Source organism: Rhinoderma darwinii, chromosome 11, assembly GCF_050947455.1.
Source record: "Rhinoderma darwinii isolate aRhiDar2 chromosome 11, aRhiDar2.hap1, whole genome shotgun sequence".
Lineage (NCBI taxonomy): Eukaryota > Metazoa > Chordata > Amphibia > Anura > Rhinodermatidae > Rhinoderma > Rhinoderma darwinii.
This window is the reverse complement of record NC_134697.1, coordinates 98,326,224-98,344,309: the sequence shown is the minus strand read 5'-3', so window position 1 is coordinate 98,344,309 and position 18,086 is coordinate 98,326,224. Positions and strand designations below refer to the sequence as shown.

The following is an 18,086-nucleotide window of genomic DNA, read 5'->3' as shown; positions in this document are numbered from 1 at the left end:
GGCAGCAATAGACTTGTAGCTTACAGCACAGGATCCACGTGAAGGAGGCCGATGGTTTACACTCTCTCCGGTGTAAATAGAGCACAATGTCCCCTCCTCCTCCTCCTCATTACACGTGGTGGATGGTGACCCTTATATGCTGCCTCTGGATGTGGGGCACAGTGTCCTGTGTAAGGATGGGGTGGGGGATTGTCCCTTTGTGTGATCTATAAAACTACTGCAGCGGCGGATGATGGGGAAGTAGTCTCTTATATAACGCTGTGTACGTGATCTGCGGACATGGAAATACAGTGAGCTGTTACTGATGATAACTATTTCGTAGAGAGCTGGAGAAATGATCTCATTAACGCCCCCTGCTGTACAAGCTGCGTGTGAACGTCATGTAAACCGGTGTCCGCCTCTTCGAAACGGTGATTGGTCGCGAATATCACATTTGCTTTGTCGGGCGCATATATTTATGAAGAAGCCAATAGAATGTAGGGGTGTGCCTTTCATGGACCAATGAGGACACGCTCAAGTGTATAAATACTCTGCTCTTTCCTCTCCTCGTATCAGTCTACAAGTGTGCACGTTGTTATAGAGCTATGGCCAGAACAAAGCAGACTGCGCGTAAATCCACCGGCGGGAAAGCGCCCCGCAAGCAGCTGGCTACTAAAGCTGCACGGAAGAGCGCTCCCGCTACCGGCGGAGTGAAGAAGCCTCATCGTTACCGCCCGGGCACAGTCGCTCTCCGTGAAATCCGCCGCTACCAGAAGTCCACCGAGCTTCTTATCCGTAAGCTGCCCTTCCAGCGCCTGGTGCGAGAGATCGCTCAGGACTTCAAGACCGATCTGCGCTTCCAGAGCTCAGCAGTCATGGCTCTGCAGGAGGCCAGCGAGGCTTATCTGGTCGGACTGTTTGAGGATACCAACCTGTGCGCCATCCACGCCAAGAGGGTCACCATCATGCCCAAAGACATTCAACTGGCCCGCAGGATCCGGGGGGAGAGGGCTTAGGTCTGAACCCGGTACCGACTACAACACAAAGGCTCTTTTCAGAGCCACCAAATCCTCCCTCAAACGAGCTGGATCCCTTTCCTCCGTTATTCTACCGCGACTCTCCCGCTGGCTTCTCGGTGCTCTGCTATTAATATGTGGAGGTGCCATGTTAACCCTTTCAGTGCTTGGCGCCATTTACACTATAACCAGTCCTCGTCTCTAGCTCACGTTATCCGGCCCTTTCAGCAGTCCTGTCATGTGTTATGCCGGATGTCTGCGCTGTATTCATCACCTCCCTCTCCGGCTGTATCGTAGCGATAACCCGCCCCACTCCTCACTGATGACCGCACATCGCTCTTCCTATAATAACCTCCGCTGCTACTGCGAGGAATGACGCCGTTATGTGCAGCTAATGATCCACCGCTGACCAGTGTGTGCGGAGTCCTTGTTCCCTACTCCTTGTAAAGGCAAACCAGGCGCAGCGTGTAGGGTGGGGAGCAGGTATCCTCCGCCCGGTGTGAACTCAAGAGCAGGGGAATTCTACTCTTATTCTGTGAGGTCATGATCATCGGGTGTAGTCCCGGTCCCCGTTGTAAATCAGAGATCTAAACCCATTAACACTGCCCGAGTCCTCTCCTCCCTATTTATTCTATAAAACCATTGTGGTGCTGGTGGCCTGAGGGGTGATCTGCGGGCACACAAATCCTGAACCTGGCGGCAGATGACGAGCAGCCGCCATACTAATCCAAGACGTCACGCTTGTTCCTTGTTTCCCTTAACATGACCTGCCTAGGTAGAGTCGTGTGTTAACCTTAAACCATACTATCCCCCATCCCCATTTAGTAACGACACATGACACCGAGGTTGGATGTGAAATGGCCACAGCAGCCGTTTATTAATTTCACAGTTTTATAAAAACAATTTAAATCCGAAACATTCGGATAACTAGTTAGGAATCCACCAGAGAATTCCTCCTAATAATTCACATGACCCAACATGGGTCATAACATTAACCCGAGCAGAGGAAGTCCTTGAAGCCCCCTCAGATAGTCCTTTTTAAAGAACACACCGAATTAGCCATCTGCAAACCACCAATTACCTCCAGCCGTAAACCAGCTCGGAAGCACCGTTCACCTCTGCAGATGGCTCCAACCACTAGAAGTCCACTTCAAGGGGATAACACCCGATGAAGCCCTCAAGTGATATACCGACCACTAGAAGTCCACTTCAAGGGGATAACACCCGATGAAGCCCTCAAGTGATATACCGACCACTAGAAGTCCACTTCAAAGGGATAACACCCGATGAAGCCTTCAAGTGATATACCTTCTACCAGAAGACCACTTCAAAGGGATACCACCCGATGAAGTCTTCAACCATGTACCTTTTTTGGGGGACGCATACCCCCGATGCGACCCCCCCACCATTTTGTACTGACTGGCCTCAAGGACTCCCCCCGCCAGCTGCCATGACAACAGAACCTACTCCGGAAAAAAGAAAAACATGTTAAATAAGCACACAAAATAAAAACACAACGCTCATATCCAGACGTACATAAGACCTAAAGAGTAACAAAACAAGGGTGGGAGGGTGGGAGCTTTGCTTACTGTGTGTTACTCCTCCCGCTGCTTCCAGCTCAATGCCGAGAAACAGCGGGAAGCGCAGTAACGGCCCCCCGCCCCCCTTAACTCCTCCCCGTCCCTCCTTCAGCTCCTTCAACTTTCCCTGACCTCGTAACATTAACCCTTTCCCTACCAGGACGGTCATGTCGGCTTCCCTTAAGCCTGCAGCTGCGTCCAGCCTCTTCTTGACCTGCCTAGGTAGAGTCGTGTGTTAACCTTAAACCATACTATCCCCCATCCCCATTTAGTAACGACACATGACACCGAGGTTGGATGTGAAATGGCCACAGCAGCCGTTTATTAATTTCACAGTTTTATAAAAACAATTTAAATCCGAAACATTCGGATAACTAGTTAGGAATCCACCAGAGAATTCCTCCTAATAATTCACATGACCCAACATGGGTCATAACATTAACCCGAGCAGAGGAAGTCCTTGAAGCCCCCTCAGATAGTCCTTTTTAAAGAACACACCGAATTAGCCATCTGCAAACCACCAATTACCTCCAGCCGTAAACCAGCTCGGAAGCACCGTTCACCTCTGCAGATGGCTCCAACCACTAGAAGTCCACTTCAAGGGGATAACACCCGATGAAGCCCTCAAGTGATATACCGACCACTAGAAGTCCACTTCAAGGGGATAACACCCGATGAAGCCCTCAAGTGATATACCGACCACTAGAAGTCCACTTCAAAGGGATAACACCCGATGAAGCCTTCAAGTGATATACCTTCTACCAGAAGACCACTTCAAAGGGATACCACCCGATGAAGTCTTCAACCATGTACCTTTTTTGGGGGACGCATACCCCCGATGCGACCCCCCCACCATTTTGTACTGACTGGCCTCAAGGACTCCCCCCGCCACAGCGAAACAGGCCTTGACCACCTTAAGCCTGTGAGTTCCTCCACACCACCACCGCCCTTTCTATTCCTTCTGCTATCGCCAAGCTCCAAAGATCAATGCCAACCTCGGTCAGATGAACCCCGTCACTCCTCCAGAAATTCCCCACTCCTGACTCCAAATCCCTATGCCTCACGCAAATGCCCCCGTTTTTTGCCACAAAACGGGACACCGCCCGATTAACTTTAATGCGAGCCTTATTGACTCTCTCCACAGATCTAGCTAACCGCCAATGCTTTCTTGGGACTATGTCCGACCACACTATCACCAACTTGGGATAAGATACCCACAAACACAACATATCATGTTTGATATCCCGCACCAACTCACGAAAGGGGCGGACTCCTAAGTCATTCCCACCCACGTGCAACACTAAGACCTCCGGAACCCTATCAAGCCGAGCATATGTCTGGAATTCCGCCAACACCCTGCTCTACGACATACCTCTAAAACCCAGCCAATGCACAACCGCATCCTGTCGCGGAATGCGCAACTGGCGACCATTCGGGCGGACGTCCGCCCTCAAAGCCCCCCAGTGCACGTAAGAATGACCCATCAACCACACCAAACACGGAGGCGAATCTGAAACGGAAAAACAATTAGGCACCACCATATAACATTTGTAAAGCGTTAACAGCAAAATTCATAACATATGGGGGCGGACATAGGACTTAAACCTGTTGGACTCCCAACGACCAATACGCCTCACCCCCTCATCATCCAACCCCCAGCGCCCCGCTTCTGTTGCTGCGCCAATCCTGAAGGAATGAGATGAATATGAGCCTGCCGCGACACCAACCGCCGTCAAACATTTTTTAAATACAGCTCCAAACTGAAACCTGGACAAAAACGACCCGTCCACATGACGTAACAAAGGCAAATCTGGAGACCCCCTGTTTGGCGTAAAACCCCGCATGCACTCTACTGGGCACATAACCGACCCCGGGGCGCAACCCCTTCAAAGCCTGCGATACCAGAAATTCCTTCGATACATCCTGAAAGCCCCGCAACTTAAACCCAAACGCCACCGCAGATATGAACCGGTTCACCTTCGCCACTGAAAACCCCGCCTCCCAGGCGTCCCCTAACCAGTACAAAAGTGCCACCAACCTGTCTCTATCCGTATTGACGTCACCCAACTCTCTTACCCACTCCTCCCACTGCCTCCAACAAGCAGCATAAGCACTCCACGTCGTGCGCGCCAAAGACCTTTGTACCAATTGTTCTACGGGACCGAGACCAGATCCCAAAGATGCTGCGGACAAGCCAAACCGAGACGTTCCGCTCCCGGTGCCAATTGCCGAAACCGGTCCCACTGCGAGCGAGAAAGAGCATCAGCGATACAATTCCGTACACCCGGGACATGCACCGCCACCACCCACGCGTTCAACGACAAACATACCAACACTAAATGTCGCAACAATTGAACTACCGGAGGAAAGGACGCCGTGATGTTATTAATGGCAAGCACCACCCCCATGTTGTCGCAGTAAAAAACGGACCTTCTTATCCCTGAGCCAGTCCCCCCAAATGGTAGCCGCCACCACGATGGGAAACAGCTCGAGCAGGGCCAGATTCCGCGTGAGTCCACTGGACACCCAGCTAGCCGGCCATTGACCCGCGCACCACGGACCTCCCCCGTAAGCTCCAAAACCACCCGCCCCAGCCGCATCCGTGAAAATATTCAAAACACTCGTATCCTGCGCTGGGGCCATCCATAGCGAGCGACCATTGAACTGGCCCAAGAAGTCATTCCAAACCTGAAGATCAGCACGGTACTCCTCCTTGAGCCGCACAAAATGATGCGGCGCACGCACTCCCACCGTTGCCGCCGCCAACCTCCTACCAAACACCCTCCCCATCGGCATAATCCGGCAGGCGAAATTCAACTTCCCCAGCAGCGACTGAAGCTCCCTCAGCGTCATTTTCTTCATTCTACAAGCCCGTTGAACCTCCAGCCTCAAAGCACCCAACTTATCCGCCGGGAGACGACACTCCATTGCCACCGAGTCTATTTCGATTCCCAAAAACAAATCGTCGCTACCGGGCCCTCCGTTTTTTCCGGCGCCAAAGGAATCCCAAAATCCCTCGCCACCTTCTGTAGAGCATGAAGCAAATTACCGCAAACCGGCGAACCCCCCGGGCCAACGCATAACAAATCATCTAAGTAATGGATCAACGAGTCGACCCCGGATACTCCCCTCTTTACCCACTCCACGAAGCTACTAAACGCCTCGAAGTATGCACAAGAAAGGGAACACCCCATCGGAAGGCACTGATCCACGTAAAAGGCCCCATTCCAAAAACAACCCAACAGCCGTTGGCTTTCTGTATGGACCGGCAACAACCTGAACGCCGCCTCGATGTCAGTTTTTGCTAGCAGCGCCCCAGGACCCGCAGCCCGCACTAACCCCACCGCCTTATCGAATGAGGTATAAACTACGGAGCACAACTCGTGATCAATCCCGTCATTTACCGACGAACCTTTGGGATACGATAACTGTTGAATCAAACGAAACTTTCCGGGCTCGCGTTTAGGGACAATACCCAAAGGGGACACAACTAAATCTTTCACCGGCGACTCCACAAATGGCCCCGACATGCGCCCCAACGAAACTTCTTTTAACAACTTTTTCGACACGACTTCCGCATGCAAGTAAGCCGATTTTAAATTTCTCCGCGTAACCGGAACCTCATAAGGAGGCGGAGGAATAACAAAACCAACACTAAACCCTTCATAAAGCAACCTAGCTGCCGCCCTATCCGGATACTCATTTAGATAAAGGGCCATCCTTTCCACCCTCACCGGCGACACCCCCTTGACCAGCCCCGTGCTGGTTCCCGGACCTCTTTTTTCGCAGACATTTTTGCCGCCCCGTGTGATGCACCATTACACTCGGAGCACACGTGCTTGAACTTGCACGTGGCCCCAAACTTGCACTGGCCTTCATTGAATTGCCAGCAAAACCCCGCCTTTCCCCCGCCGCTTGGTCCACTCTGACTAGACTGGCCTCCCTGGCCACCGCTCCCGGGAAAGGGCTGCCTAACCGGAGCCGTAACCCGCAACCAGAGAGCAATATCCTTCTGGTCCCACCGAATCGCCGGCCGAACCGCCTTCCGCTGACGGAATTGCTCATCATATCGCAGCCACGCCTGACCCCCATACGCCCTATGAGCCTCCCCAATAGCATCAAAATAACAAAATAACGCCGAACAATTTTCCGGCGCCTTTTCCCCTATCACACTAGCCAATATGGCGAACGCCTGCGACCAATTAACGAACGTCTGCGGGATAAGCCTATACCGCCGCCGTTCCTCCTCGTCCTTTTTACTCTCATCCCGCTTGCTCTTATCCAAATTGAATTTAGCCAGCGGCAAGAGAGAAAAAATTTCAACGTATTCATCTTTCCAGATCCGATCACGCACCTCCTGCTTTAAATGCGCCCCCAACGGACCCTCAAAACAAACATACACCTCCCCCCGAGCACGATCGTCCATGCGCACTCGATCGCCGTCCTTCTGTGCCTCAGTCTGCACCGACACCGCGACCGCCTCTCTAACCGCCACCACAGGACGCGCCTGCAACGATCCCACGTCCCTGGGGCCTTCCCAAACTACCGCAGGGGACACTTCCGTTACTACCGGCGCCGCGGCCCTATCAAGGCGCCCCACCAGCTCCCGTAAGCAACCCACTAAATCTGCCAAACCCGCTCCGTCGCGTCCGCCCGCGCCACTACCGGCCCCCGATGCTATGCTAGCAGCCCCCCCGCCGACACCCGACATAAAAATCGCTGGATAAGACAATAATGGAGTTATACACTCACCGGGCTGCACAGGCGCTGTGTTCCCGTCAGCCGGACCATCCTGACCTCGACGATAGACGTCCAGTTCACCTTCCTCCAGTTCTTCTCTCGCCGACGACTGTCCCTCCCAACGACATCTTCGGAAAGGGGATGAGGACGCGCTGACCGATGGGCCGGCAACCTGCCGCCCGACCGCCGGGACCCAGACTTCCGACCGGACCTGTTGCCTCGACGTCGCTGCAGATCTAGTCGTCCGTCTAGACGATCCTGACGAAGCCTGCCCCCTGGCCGGAACATCACCATGCGGGGCGGCCGTACCTTGCTCTCGACATCTTCCATCTGATGGGGGAGGGGTGACAGGGAGCCCAGCCTGCGACTCCCTGCTTACCGCCGGACCCCGTCGCGGCCTGGGATTCCTGCCAGGACGCAGGGCCTGGGAAGGGGCGGTCCTCCCAGCTGCCTGGCCTGCAGCGTCCGGGATCGGGCTCCCTCTGCGACGCCGTGTCCGCGGGACTACCTCCGGACTAAGGCGCTCTGGAGGTCGGGACCGCCGAGAGGGACGGGTCGACACAGCCTGCATCGCCGTCACCCCTGCCACCGCTCTCTGCCTGCCCAGCGCAGGAGCGGTTGTTGCCGACTCCCCCCCCGCCGCCATAGCCATGCTCGTAGGGGGGCCGGGGGAGGGGAGCCTGTCCCTTACAACAGACCCCGAACGCCGTGCCCGACGTGGCGAAACGGCGTCCGGGATCCGCGTTAATGCAGCCACGGTCTCCTCCAGCCATCCGGGACCGTGGTGCACAGCAGCGGCGCGCAGCCGCTCTAAAATCAGGGCCTCTGCCATTGCTAAAAAACCGGGCAACGGGGAGCTTTGCTTACTGTGTGTTACTCCTCCCGCTGCTTCCGGCTCAATGCCGAGAAACAGCGGGAAGCGCAGTAACGGCCCCCCGCCCCCCTTAACTCCTCCCCGTCCCTCCTTCAGCTCCTTCAACTTTCCCTGACCTCGTAACATTAACCCTTTCCCTACCAGGACGGTCATGTCGGCTTCCCTTAAGCCTGCAGCTGCGTCCAGCCTCTTCTTTACTCTTTAGATTTGGGGCAGATAGAGATTACACAGCAGTCGCGCTATAAGCGGGAAAATAGCGGCCACATCCTCTATAGATCAGCTATGATGTCTGCTGGTGACCGCTCGTGTATCTGAGCAGTGACCTTCTACTTCTATATACACGGGGGTAGGGGCTTCAGTATCACGTCGGTCTTCCAGTGAGGAGCCGGATATAGGACTGCAGTGTGTCCCCTAATAACGTCCTAGAAGCAGCTGACAAACCGGTCTTAGACCAGGGAATGTTAATCTGAAGGGAAAGAGTGCCTTAGTGCTATACTTGCTGCCGAGTGATCCTCCGGCAGGAATACACCTCCTCGTAGCGGCGCTGCCGGGCGCCGTTTGTGCCGATGCCTGCATGTACAGGAGTGGCAGAAACTCCCCGCTGAATATCCGCTCAGTTGCTCATAGCGCTGTATAAGCGCACGAGCAGTGGATCACACAGCGGACTTGCGGTGTTGCTTCTTCGGCGTCCAGCTTGCTGCTGGGCAACGTGCTTTCCGCAATCCTTGGAGAGAGGGCCAGTGTTTTCTTAGCTGCTGTCACTGCTACTAATGTTACCAGATTCTTCCAACAAACAATAAGTCTGTTACTGGGACCAACTTTGACACAAGTATCGGCTCGGCCCGTATCTCATTCTGCCGGACGGCTGGGATTAATAAGGCTGCTGGCAATAAATCTGTTAACCTCTAGTACTAATAATGACTCTGTCTGCTGTCCCTATATAGGACTCACTTTATTACAGTAACGCGTGCAGTTTCTTGCAGAGCAGCATTTAGTGAGACGCATTCAATGAATGAAAAAGGAGAAACTGATGCAGCTGATACGGCATTTTACAAGAGCAAAACCCAATGTTGGAGGGCCGTGTTTTCCAAGCTGCTCTCATTGCTACAAATGTTACGAGATTTTCAAAACAAACTAGCAATTTGTAGCACCAAGTTCCACATAAGTATGGACTTGCATTGTCTTGTATGTCACTTTGCCAGACTGCTGGTATAATCGCGCTGCTGGCAATACAATGACAGGAAACAGAATGCACCTATTTCTACTTCGTACTAACACTGTGCGTTGTCTATACTTAGGACTCCCCTCATCCCACTAACGCATGAAGTTGCTGCAGAGTAACATTTACTGAGACGCATTCGAAGAATCCAGTGAGACTGGAAGATATAATTAAAGACACTATGTAGTCGGGGACGGGTTGTAGATCATGAACATGAATCACTGGAGTAGTTGTACTATTAATGTGTCCTGTACAGTATAGTTAGTGCACCAATGAGGACAGCGCCACCATCTACACGAGGCAGTAGTGAATGTATAGGTCATGAGTAACGCAGTTCTACACCCACCCTACGGCTTCAAAATCTGAGTTAAGCCAATCAACGGGAGGGGGAGGGAATGGTAATGTGAATTAGCTGAGAGAAACGCCCTGGATGTGACATGTATTACAGTTCTCTCTCTATTTCACACAAAGTCTATATAAAGACGCACCCCGCAATACGTCCCTGTTTCCAATATGAAGGAACAGGGACGTAATGCCGATAATATGAAGGAACAGGGACATTTTGCCGGTAAGATGAGGGAACATCTGCAGACTCCAGTGTCTCGTCTAGTAATTGTAATACAAGTGGAACAGCCCCCAGTTCAGGGGTCTCAAACTAGATGCTGCCACAGTGCCCTCTGTAAATGCTGCCACAGTGCCCACTTTAGATGCTGGCACAGTGCCCTCTGTAGATGCTGCCACAGTGCCCTCTGAAGATGCTGCCACAGCGCCCTCTGTAGATGCTGCAACAGTGCTATATATGGACAGTGATGTCACAGAATCCCGGAGCAGAGCCTATACTAGCGCTCTGCCTGGGACTCCGGCTCTAGAGAAGCCCAGACATTGCGTGTCTATATATAGACAGCGATGTCAGGGATTTCCACAGAGTCCTGGCGCAGAGCCTATACTAGCGCTCTACCGGGACTCCACTCTGGGGAAGACCCTGACAACACTGTGGAATCCATGACATCGCTGTCCATATATGGACAGTGCTGTCACTGTCTTCCCCAGAGCGGAGTACCGAGCAGAGCGCTAGTATCGGCTCTGCTCCGGGACAGCGATAATAGGGATTTCCACAGAGTCCTGGCGCAGAGCCTATACTAGCGCTCTACCCGGGACTCTGCTCTGGGGAAGACCCTGACAACATTGTCACGGTATTCCACAGAGTCCCAGAGCAGAGCCGATAAGAGCGCTCTGCCCGGGACTCCGCTCTGCGGAAGACCGTGACAACACTGTCCATATATGGACAGCTATGTCAGGGAATTCCACCGAGTCCCGTAGCAGAGCCTGTATTAGCGGGTCTGTGTCCCGCGGGCCGAGTGCTTGAGACCCCTGCTCCAGTTCTAGTCTATTCCGGCTCATTGTAGGAAAAGAGGAGCATTCTGGTGTCTTGTCAGAGCTGGGTAATTTGAATACAGGTGGAGCAGACTATAGTGTCTTGTCTGTGCCTGGTCATTCTATTACTGAAGGAGCAGTCTCTGGTGTATTTGCTGTGCTGGGTTATTGTAATACAGGTGGAGCCGATTCTAGCGTACTATATGTGCTGGGACTTGGGTTCTTGTAATACAGGTGGAGCAGATTCTAGCGTACTGTGTGTGCTGGGACTTGGGTTCTTGTAATACAGGTGGAGCCGATTCTAGCGTACTGTATGTGCTGGGACTTGGGTTCTTGTAATACAGGTGGAGCCGATTCTAGCGTACTGTATGTGCTGGGACTTGGGTTCTTGTAATACAGGTGGAGCAGATTCTAGCGTACTGTATGTGCTGGGACTTGGGTTCCTGTAATACAGGTGGAGCGTACTCTAATGTCTTGTCTGTTACAGTACACTAGAATCTGTTCCATCTGTATTACATCAATACGTATGTGCTGGGATTTATTTATACAGGTGAAGTGGACTCTGGTGTCTATTCTGTGCGGGGTTATTGTATTACAGGTGGAGCAGACTATAGTTGCTAGTCTGTTCCGGGTTATTGTATTACAGGTGGAGCAAACTTTGTTGTTTCTTTTTTTTTTTTGGTGCAACGTTATTGTAGCCGCAAACTCTAGTGTGTTTAGTCGTTATTGTAATTGCCTGGTTATTGGAGGAGCAGTCTCTGGTTTCTTCTACACACTGTAATAAAATAGGGACATAATGCGGTAAAAGGAGGGAACACGGACATAATGCCGGTAATATGAAGAAACAGGGACATAATGCCGGTAATATGAAGAAACAAGGACATAATGCCGGTAATATGAAGGTACAAGGACATAATGCCGGTGAGATGAGGGAACAGGGACATAATGCCGGTAAGATGAGTGAATAGGGACAAAATCCCGGTTATATGAAGAAGCAAGGACATAATGGCGGTAATATGAAGGTACAAGGACATAATGCCGGTAATAAGAAGGAACAGGGACATAATGCCGGTAATATGAAGGAAAAGGGACATAATACCTGTAAGATGAGGGAACAGGGACATAATGCCGGTAATATGAAGGAACAGGGACATAATGCCGGTAATATGAGGGAACAGGGACATAATGCCGGTAATATGAAGGAACAGTGACATAATGCCTGTAATATGAAGGAACAGTGACATAATGCCGGTAATATGAAGGAACAGGGACATAATGCCGGTAATATGAAGGAAAGGGGACATAATGCCTATAAGATGAGGGAACAGGGACATAATGTCCCTGTACATCCGAGTGCAGAGAGATGGTCAGGAGTCAGGGACAGCCAAGTATAGAGAGACTGTCAGGAGTAAGGGACAGCCGAGTATAGAGAGACGGTCAGGAGCCAGGGACAGCCGAGTGCAGAGAGACGGTCAGGAGACAGAGACGGTCAGGAGCAAGGGACAGCCGAGTGCAGAGAGACGGTCAGGAGCCAGGGACAGCCGAGTGCAGAGAGACGTTCAGGAGCCAGGGACATCCGAGTGCAGAGAGATGGTCAGAAAACAGGGACAGCCAAGTGCAGACAGACGGTCAGGAGACAGGGACACGGCATAATGTCCCTGTACCCTCATATTACTGGCATTATGTCCCTGTTCCCTCATATTACAGACATTATGTTCCTGTTCCTTCATATTACAGACATTACGTCCCTGCTCCTTCATTTTATCGGCATTACGTCCCTGTTTCTTCATATTACCGAAATTGCGTCCCTATTCCTTCATATAACCGGCATTAAGTCCCTGTTCGCTCATCTTACCGGCATTATGCCCCTGTTCCCTCATCTTACCGACATTATGTCCCTGTTCCCTCATCTGAACCGGCATTATGTGCCTGTTCCGTCATCTTACCGGCATTATTTCCCTGTTCCTTCATATTACCGGCATTACGTCCCTGTTCCTTCATATTAACGGCATTGTGTCCCTGTTCCTTCATCTTACCGGCATTACGTCCCTGTTCCTCCATATTACAGGAATTACGTTTCTATTCCTTCATATTAACGGCATTAGGTCCCTGTTTCTTAATATTATCGGCATTATGTCCCTGTTCCTTCATATAACCGGCATTAAGTCCCTGTTCCCTCATCTTACCGGCATGATGTCCCTGTTCCCTCATCTTACCGCCATTATGTCCCTGTTCCCTCATCTTACCGCCATTATGTCCCTGTTCCCTCATTTGAACCGGCATTATGTGCCTGTTCCTTCATCTTACCGGCATTACATCCCTGTTCCTTCATCTTACCGGCATTACATCCCTGTTCCTTCATATTACCGGCATTACGTCCCTGTTCCTTCATATCAACGGCATTATGTCCCTGTTCCCTTATCTTACCGGCATTACGTCACTGTTCCTTCATATTACCGGCTTTATGTCCCTGTTCCCTCATATTACCGGCATTATGTCCCTGTTCCTTCCTATTACAGGCATTATGTCCCTGTTCCTTCATATCACTGGCATTATGTCCCTGATCCTTCATATTACAGGCTTCATGTCCCTGTTCCTTCATCTTACCGACATTATCTCCTTGTACTTTCATATTACCGGCATTATGTCCCTGTTCCCTCAACTTACCGGCATTATGTCCCTGTTCCTTCATATTATCGGCATTACTTCCCTGTTCCTTCATATAACAGGCATTACGTCCCTGTTCCTTCATATTACTGGCACTATGTCCCTGTTCCTTCATATTACTGGCATTATGTCCCGTGTAGGAGGCCACAGGGACATAATTCCGGTAATATGTCCCTGTTCCCTCATCTTCGAGGCATTATGTCCCTGATCCTTCATATTAACGACATTATGTCCTTGTTCTTTCATATTACCGGTATTATGTCCTTGTTCCTTCATATTACCGGCATTACGTCCCTGTTCCTTCATATTACCGGCATTACGTCTCGGCACCTTCATATTATCGGCATTACGTCCCTGTTCCCTCATCTTACCGGCATTATGTCCCAGTAAACTCATCTTACCGGCATTATGTACCTGTTCCTTCATCTTACCGACATGATGTCCTTGTTCTTTCATATTACCGGCATTATGTGCCTGTCCCTTCATCTTACCGGCATTATGTCCCTGTTCCCACATCTTACAGGCAATATGTCCCTGTTCCCTCATCTTACTGGCTTTATGTCCCTGTTCCTTCGTATTACCGTTATTTTTTCCCTGTTCCTTCATATTACCAACATTATGTCCCAGTCCATTCATATTACAGGCATTTTGTCCCTGTTCTTTCATATTACCGGCATTATGTCCTTGTTCCTTCATATTACAGGCATTATGTCCCTGTTCCTTCATTTTACCGGCATTTTGTCCCTATTCACTCATCTTCCTGGCATTATGTCCCTGTTCCTTCATATTACCGGCATTATGTCCTTGTTCCTTCATATTACCGGCATTATGTCCCTGTTCCTTCATATTACCGGCATTTTGTCCCTATTCACTCATCTTCCTGGCATTATGTCCTTGTTCCTTCATATTACAGGCATTATTTCCCTATTCCTTCCTATTACTGCCATTATGTCCCTGTTCCTTCCTATTACCGCATTATGTCCTTGTACCTTCATATTACAGGCATTATTTCCCTATTCCTTCCTATTACTGCCATTATGTCCCTGTTCCTTCCTATTACCGCATTATGTCCCTGTTCCCTCATATTACATGCATTATGTCCCTGTTCCTTCATATTACATGCATTATGTCCCTGTACCTTCATAATACCAGTATTATGTCCCTATTCCTTCATATTACCGGCATTATTTCCCTGTTCCCTCATATTACAGGCATTATGTCCCTGTTCCCTCATCTTACCGGCATTATGTCCCTGTTCCTTCATATTACCGGCATTATGTCCCTGTTCCTTCATATTACCGGCATTATGTCCCTGTTCCTGCTTATTACCGGCATTATGTCCCTGTTCCCTCCTATTACCGCATTATGTCCCTATTCTATTACAGTGTGTAGAAGAAACCAGAGACTGCTCCTCCAATAACCAGGCAATTACAATAACGACTAAACACACTAGAGTTTGCTGCTACAATAACCTTGCACCAAAAAAAAGAAACAACGTTTGCCCCACCTGTATTACAATAACCCGGAACAGACTAGCAACTATAGTCTGCTCCACCTGTATTACAATAACCCGGAACAGACAAGAATCTATAGTTTGCTCCACCTGTATTACACTAACCCGGAACAGACAAGAAGCTATAGTCTACTTCACCTGTAATACAATAACCCGGCACAGACAAGCAACTATAGTCTGCTCCACCTGTATTACAATAACCCGGAACAGACAAGAATCTATAGTTTGCTCCACCTGTATTACACTAACCCGGAACAGACAAGAAGCTATAGTCTACTTCACCTGTAATACAATAACCCGGCACAGACAAGCAACTATAGTCTGCTCCACCTGTATTACAATAACCCGGAACAGACAAGAATCTATAGTTTGCTCCACCTGTATTACACTAACCCGGCACAGACAAGAAGCTATAGTCTGCTCCACCTGTATTACAATAACCCGGAACAGACTAGCAACTATAGTCTACTTCACCTGTAATACAATAACTCGGCACAGACAAGAAACTATAGTATGCTCCACCTGTATTGCAATAACCCGGCACAGACTAGCAACTATAGTCTGCTCCACCTGTATTGCAATAACCCAGAACAGACGAGCAACTATAGTCTGCTCCACCTGTATTACAATAACTTGACAGAGAACACAGTTCAGTCTGCTTCACCTGTATCACAATTACACGGCATACACTCAAGACACCAGAGTCTTCTTCACCTGGACCAATGAGGACAGCGCCATCATCTACACGAGGCAGTAGTGAATGTGTAGGTCATGAGTAACGCAGCAGTTCTGCACCCCCCAACCTCCCTACGGCTTCCTCTTCAATGTTTATCCCCGCGGTATATGAATTAATAGTGGAGATTGTCGCCCCCTCCTGATGGCTAGATCTCTGTACAAGCAGAGCCACTTATCTGGCGCAGAACGTTTACATATCGGAGATCAGCGGTGAGAGCTCTGTTCTAAGGATCATGTGGGGGGGCTCTTAAAAGAGCCTTTGTGGTTAATGTGGGATAAGCGGCGCTCACTTGCTCTTGGCGCTTTTGCTGCTCTCGGTCTTCTTGGGCAGCAGAACGGCCTGGATGTTGGGCAGGACGCCTCCCTGAGCGATGGTCACACCACCCAGCAGCTTGTTGAGCTCCTCGTCATTGCGCACGGCCAGCTGCAGGTGACGGGGGATGATTCGGGTCTTCTTGTTGTCCCGGGCAGCATTTCCGGCCAGCTCCAGGATCTCAGCGGTCAGATATTCCAGCACAGCGGCCATGTAGACCGGAGCGCCGGCGCCGACCCTCTCAGCGTAGTTGCCCTCGCGGAGAAGTCTGTGCACACGACCGACAGGGAACTGAAGTCCTGCCCGGGATGAGCGGGTCTTGGCTTTAGCCCGCACTTTGCCTCCTTGCTTTCCTCTTCCAGACATGTCTATTAGCTGATCAGATCTAACGGCTGCGCTCCGACCGTCACTTCTTATACGCAGATGGAGCAGAGGGCTTCTTCTCTGACTGGCCGCATCTAAAACTTGTATTCAACGCCAGACACTGTAGCCAATGAGAATGTAGAATATTTCTATAGACTCGCAGATAACACCACGCCCCCTCCTCCGTCTCTACCAATAGGAACATCTCCCGCCTGAACTCGAATGGAGCAGGAATAAAGCAGCAGCGGCGGATTCTTCTCATTAGGCGCCAAGTAATGTGCCCCGTCCCTGCAGTAAGAACCCAAAGGCTCTTCTAAGAGCCCCCACCAAGTCTACAACAGAGCTGCCGCCTCCATCTTGTGCTTATTCGTGCGCATGTCTTTATTCCCGCTGGTCTCCCATGTCTGGAAGAGTCGTTCAGTCCGTGCAGCCGCTCCTTCATGCTGCAGGATATGGGGGGACATTCCCGGGTGTGATAGCGCAGAGCTGCTGCTGCATTAGGATCTTGTTATCTGCGGGCTGCACGGGCTGATTCTTCTCTATCCAACGATACCGTGAAACGCACAATTCCAACGTCCGCTGCCAATCTCCAGTATAAAGGTGGTGACGAACAAACCTGTAACACGTCTTTATTACATCCGTATCGTTCCCTAATTAACGGCATTATGTCCCTGTCCTCTCATGTGACCGGCATATTGTCCCTGTTCCCTAATATTACCGGCATTATGTCCCTGTTCCCTCATCTTACCGGCATTATGTCCCTGTTGCTTCATATTACAGGCATTATGTCCCTGTTCCTTCATATTACAAGCATTATGTCAGTTCCTTCATATTACCGGCATTATGTCCCTGTTCCTTCATATTACAGGCATTACGTCCCTGTTCCTTCATATTACAGGCATTATGTCCTATGTAGGAGGTTACAGGGACACAATGCCGGTAATATGTCCCTGTTCCCTCATCTTCCAGGCATTATGTCCCTATTTCTTCATATTACCGGCATTATGTCCCTGTTCCCTCATCTTCCAGGCATTATGTCCCTGTTCCTTCATATTACCGGCATTATGTCCCTGTTCCTTCATATTGCAGGCATTATGTCCCTGTTCCTTCATATTACCGGCATTACGTCCCTATTCCTTCATATTACAGGCATTATGTCCCTGTTCCTTCATATTACCGGCATTATGTCCCTGTTCCCTCATCTTACTGCCATTTTGTCCTTGCACCTTCATATTACCGCCATTATGTCCCTGTTCCTTCATATTACCGGCATTATGTCCCTGTTCCCTCATCTTACCGCCATTATGTCCTCGTTTGTAGCCTCAAACTCTGGTTGACTTGTTATAGTAATACGGGTGGAGCAAACTTTGTTTTGTTTTTTTGTGCAAGATTATTGTAACAGCAAAGTCTGTATTGCAATACCCGGCACAGAGGAGACACCAGAGTCTGCTGCACTTGTATTACAATACCCGGCACAGAGGAGACACCAGAGTCTGCTCCACTTGTATTGCAATACCCGGCACAGAGGAGACACCAGAGTCTGCTCCGCCTGTATTACAATAACCACCCTTTATCCAGTCCTCGCCAGTGGGATTGCTTGTTCTCTATCGGCGTCAAGCAGTTTCCCCGGCATCTGTTATAAATCTGACTACTACCCTCATCATTGTTATTTACAGATGTCCCATGCTTCCTAATGTACAATGTTCCGTTTCT

The 18,086-nt window shown here is 50.3% G+C and overlaps 2 protein-coding genes across 2 annotated transcripts; one reads left to right on the top strand and one right to left on the bottom strand.

The window, feature by feature from the left end:
• Positions 1-577: 577 nt before the first annotated feature.
• LOC142663541 (histone H3) lies at positions 578-995 on the top strand. The gene has a single exon (XM_075842274.1). The coding sequence runs from the start codon at positions 585-587 to the stop codon at positions 993-995; it is 411 nt and encodes a 136-aa protein (XP_075698389.1). The 5' UTR covers positions 578-584.
• A 14,988-nt stretch (positions 996-15,983) lies between these two features.
• Positions 15,984-16,376, bottom strand: LOC142663097 (histone H2A type 1-like). The gene has a single exon (XM_075841400.1). It carries the CDS (start codon positions 16,374-16,376, stop codon positions 15,984-15,986), a length of 393 nt encoding a protein of 130 aa, XP_075697515.1.
• Positions 16,377-18,086: the final 1,710 nt, after the last annotated feature.

Bases quoted from the DNA above. Each gene is read 5' to 3' on its own strand.
- LOC142663541 (XM_075842274.1), top strand. From the start codon at position 585: ATGGCCAGAACAAAGCAGACTGCGCGTAAATCCACCGGCGGGAAAGCG.
- LOC142663097 (XM_075841400.1), bottom strand. From the start codon at position 16,376: ATGTCTGGAAGAGGAAAGCAAGGAGGCAAAGTGCGGGCTAAAGCCAAG.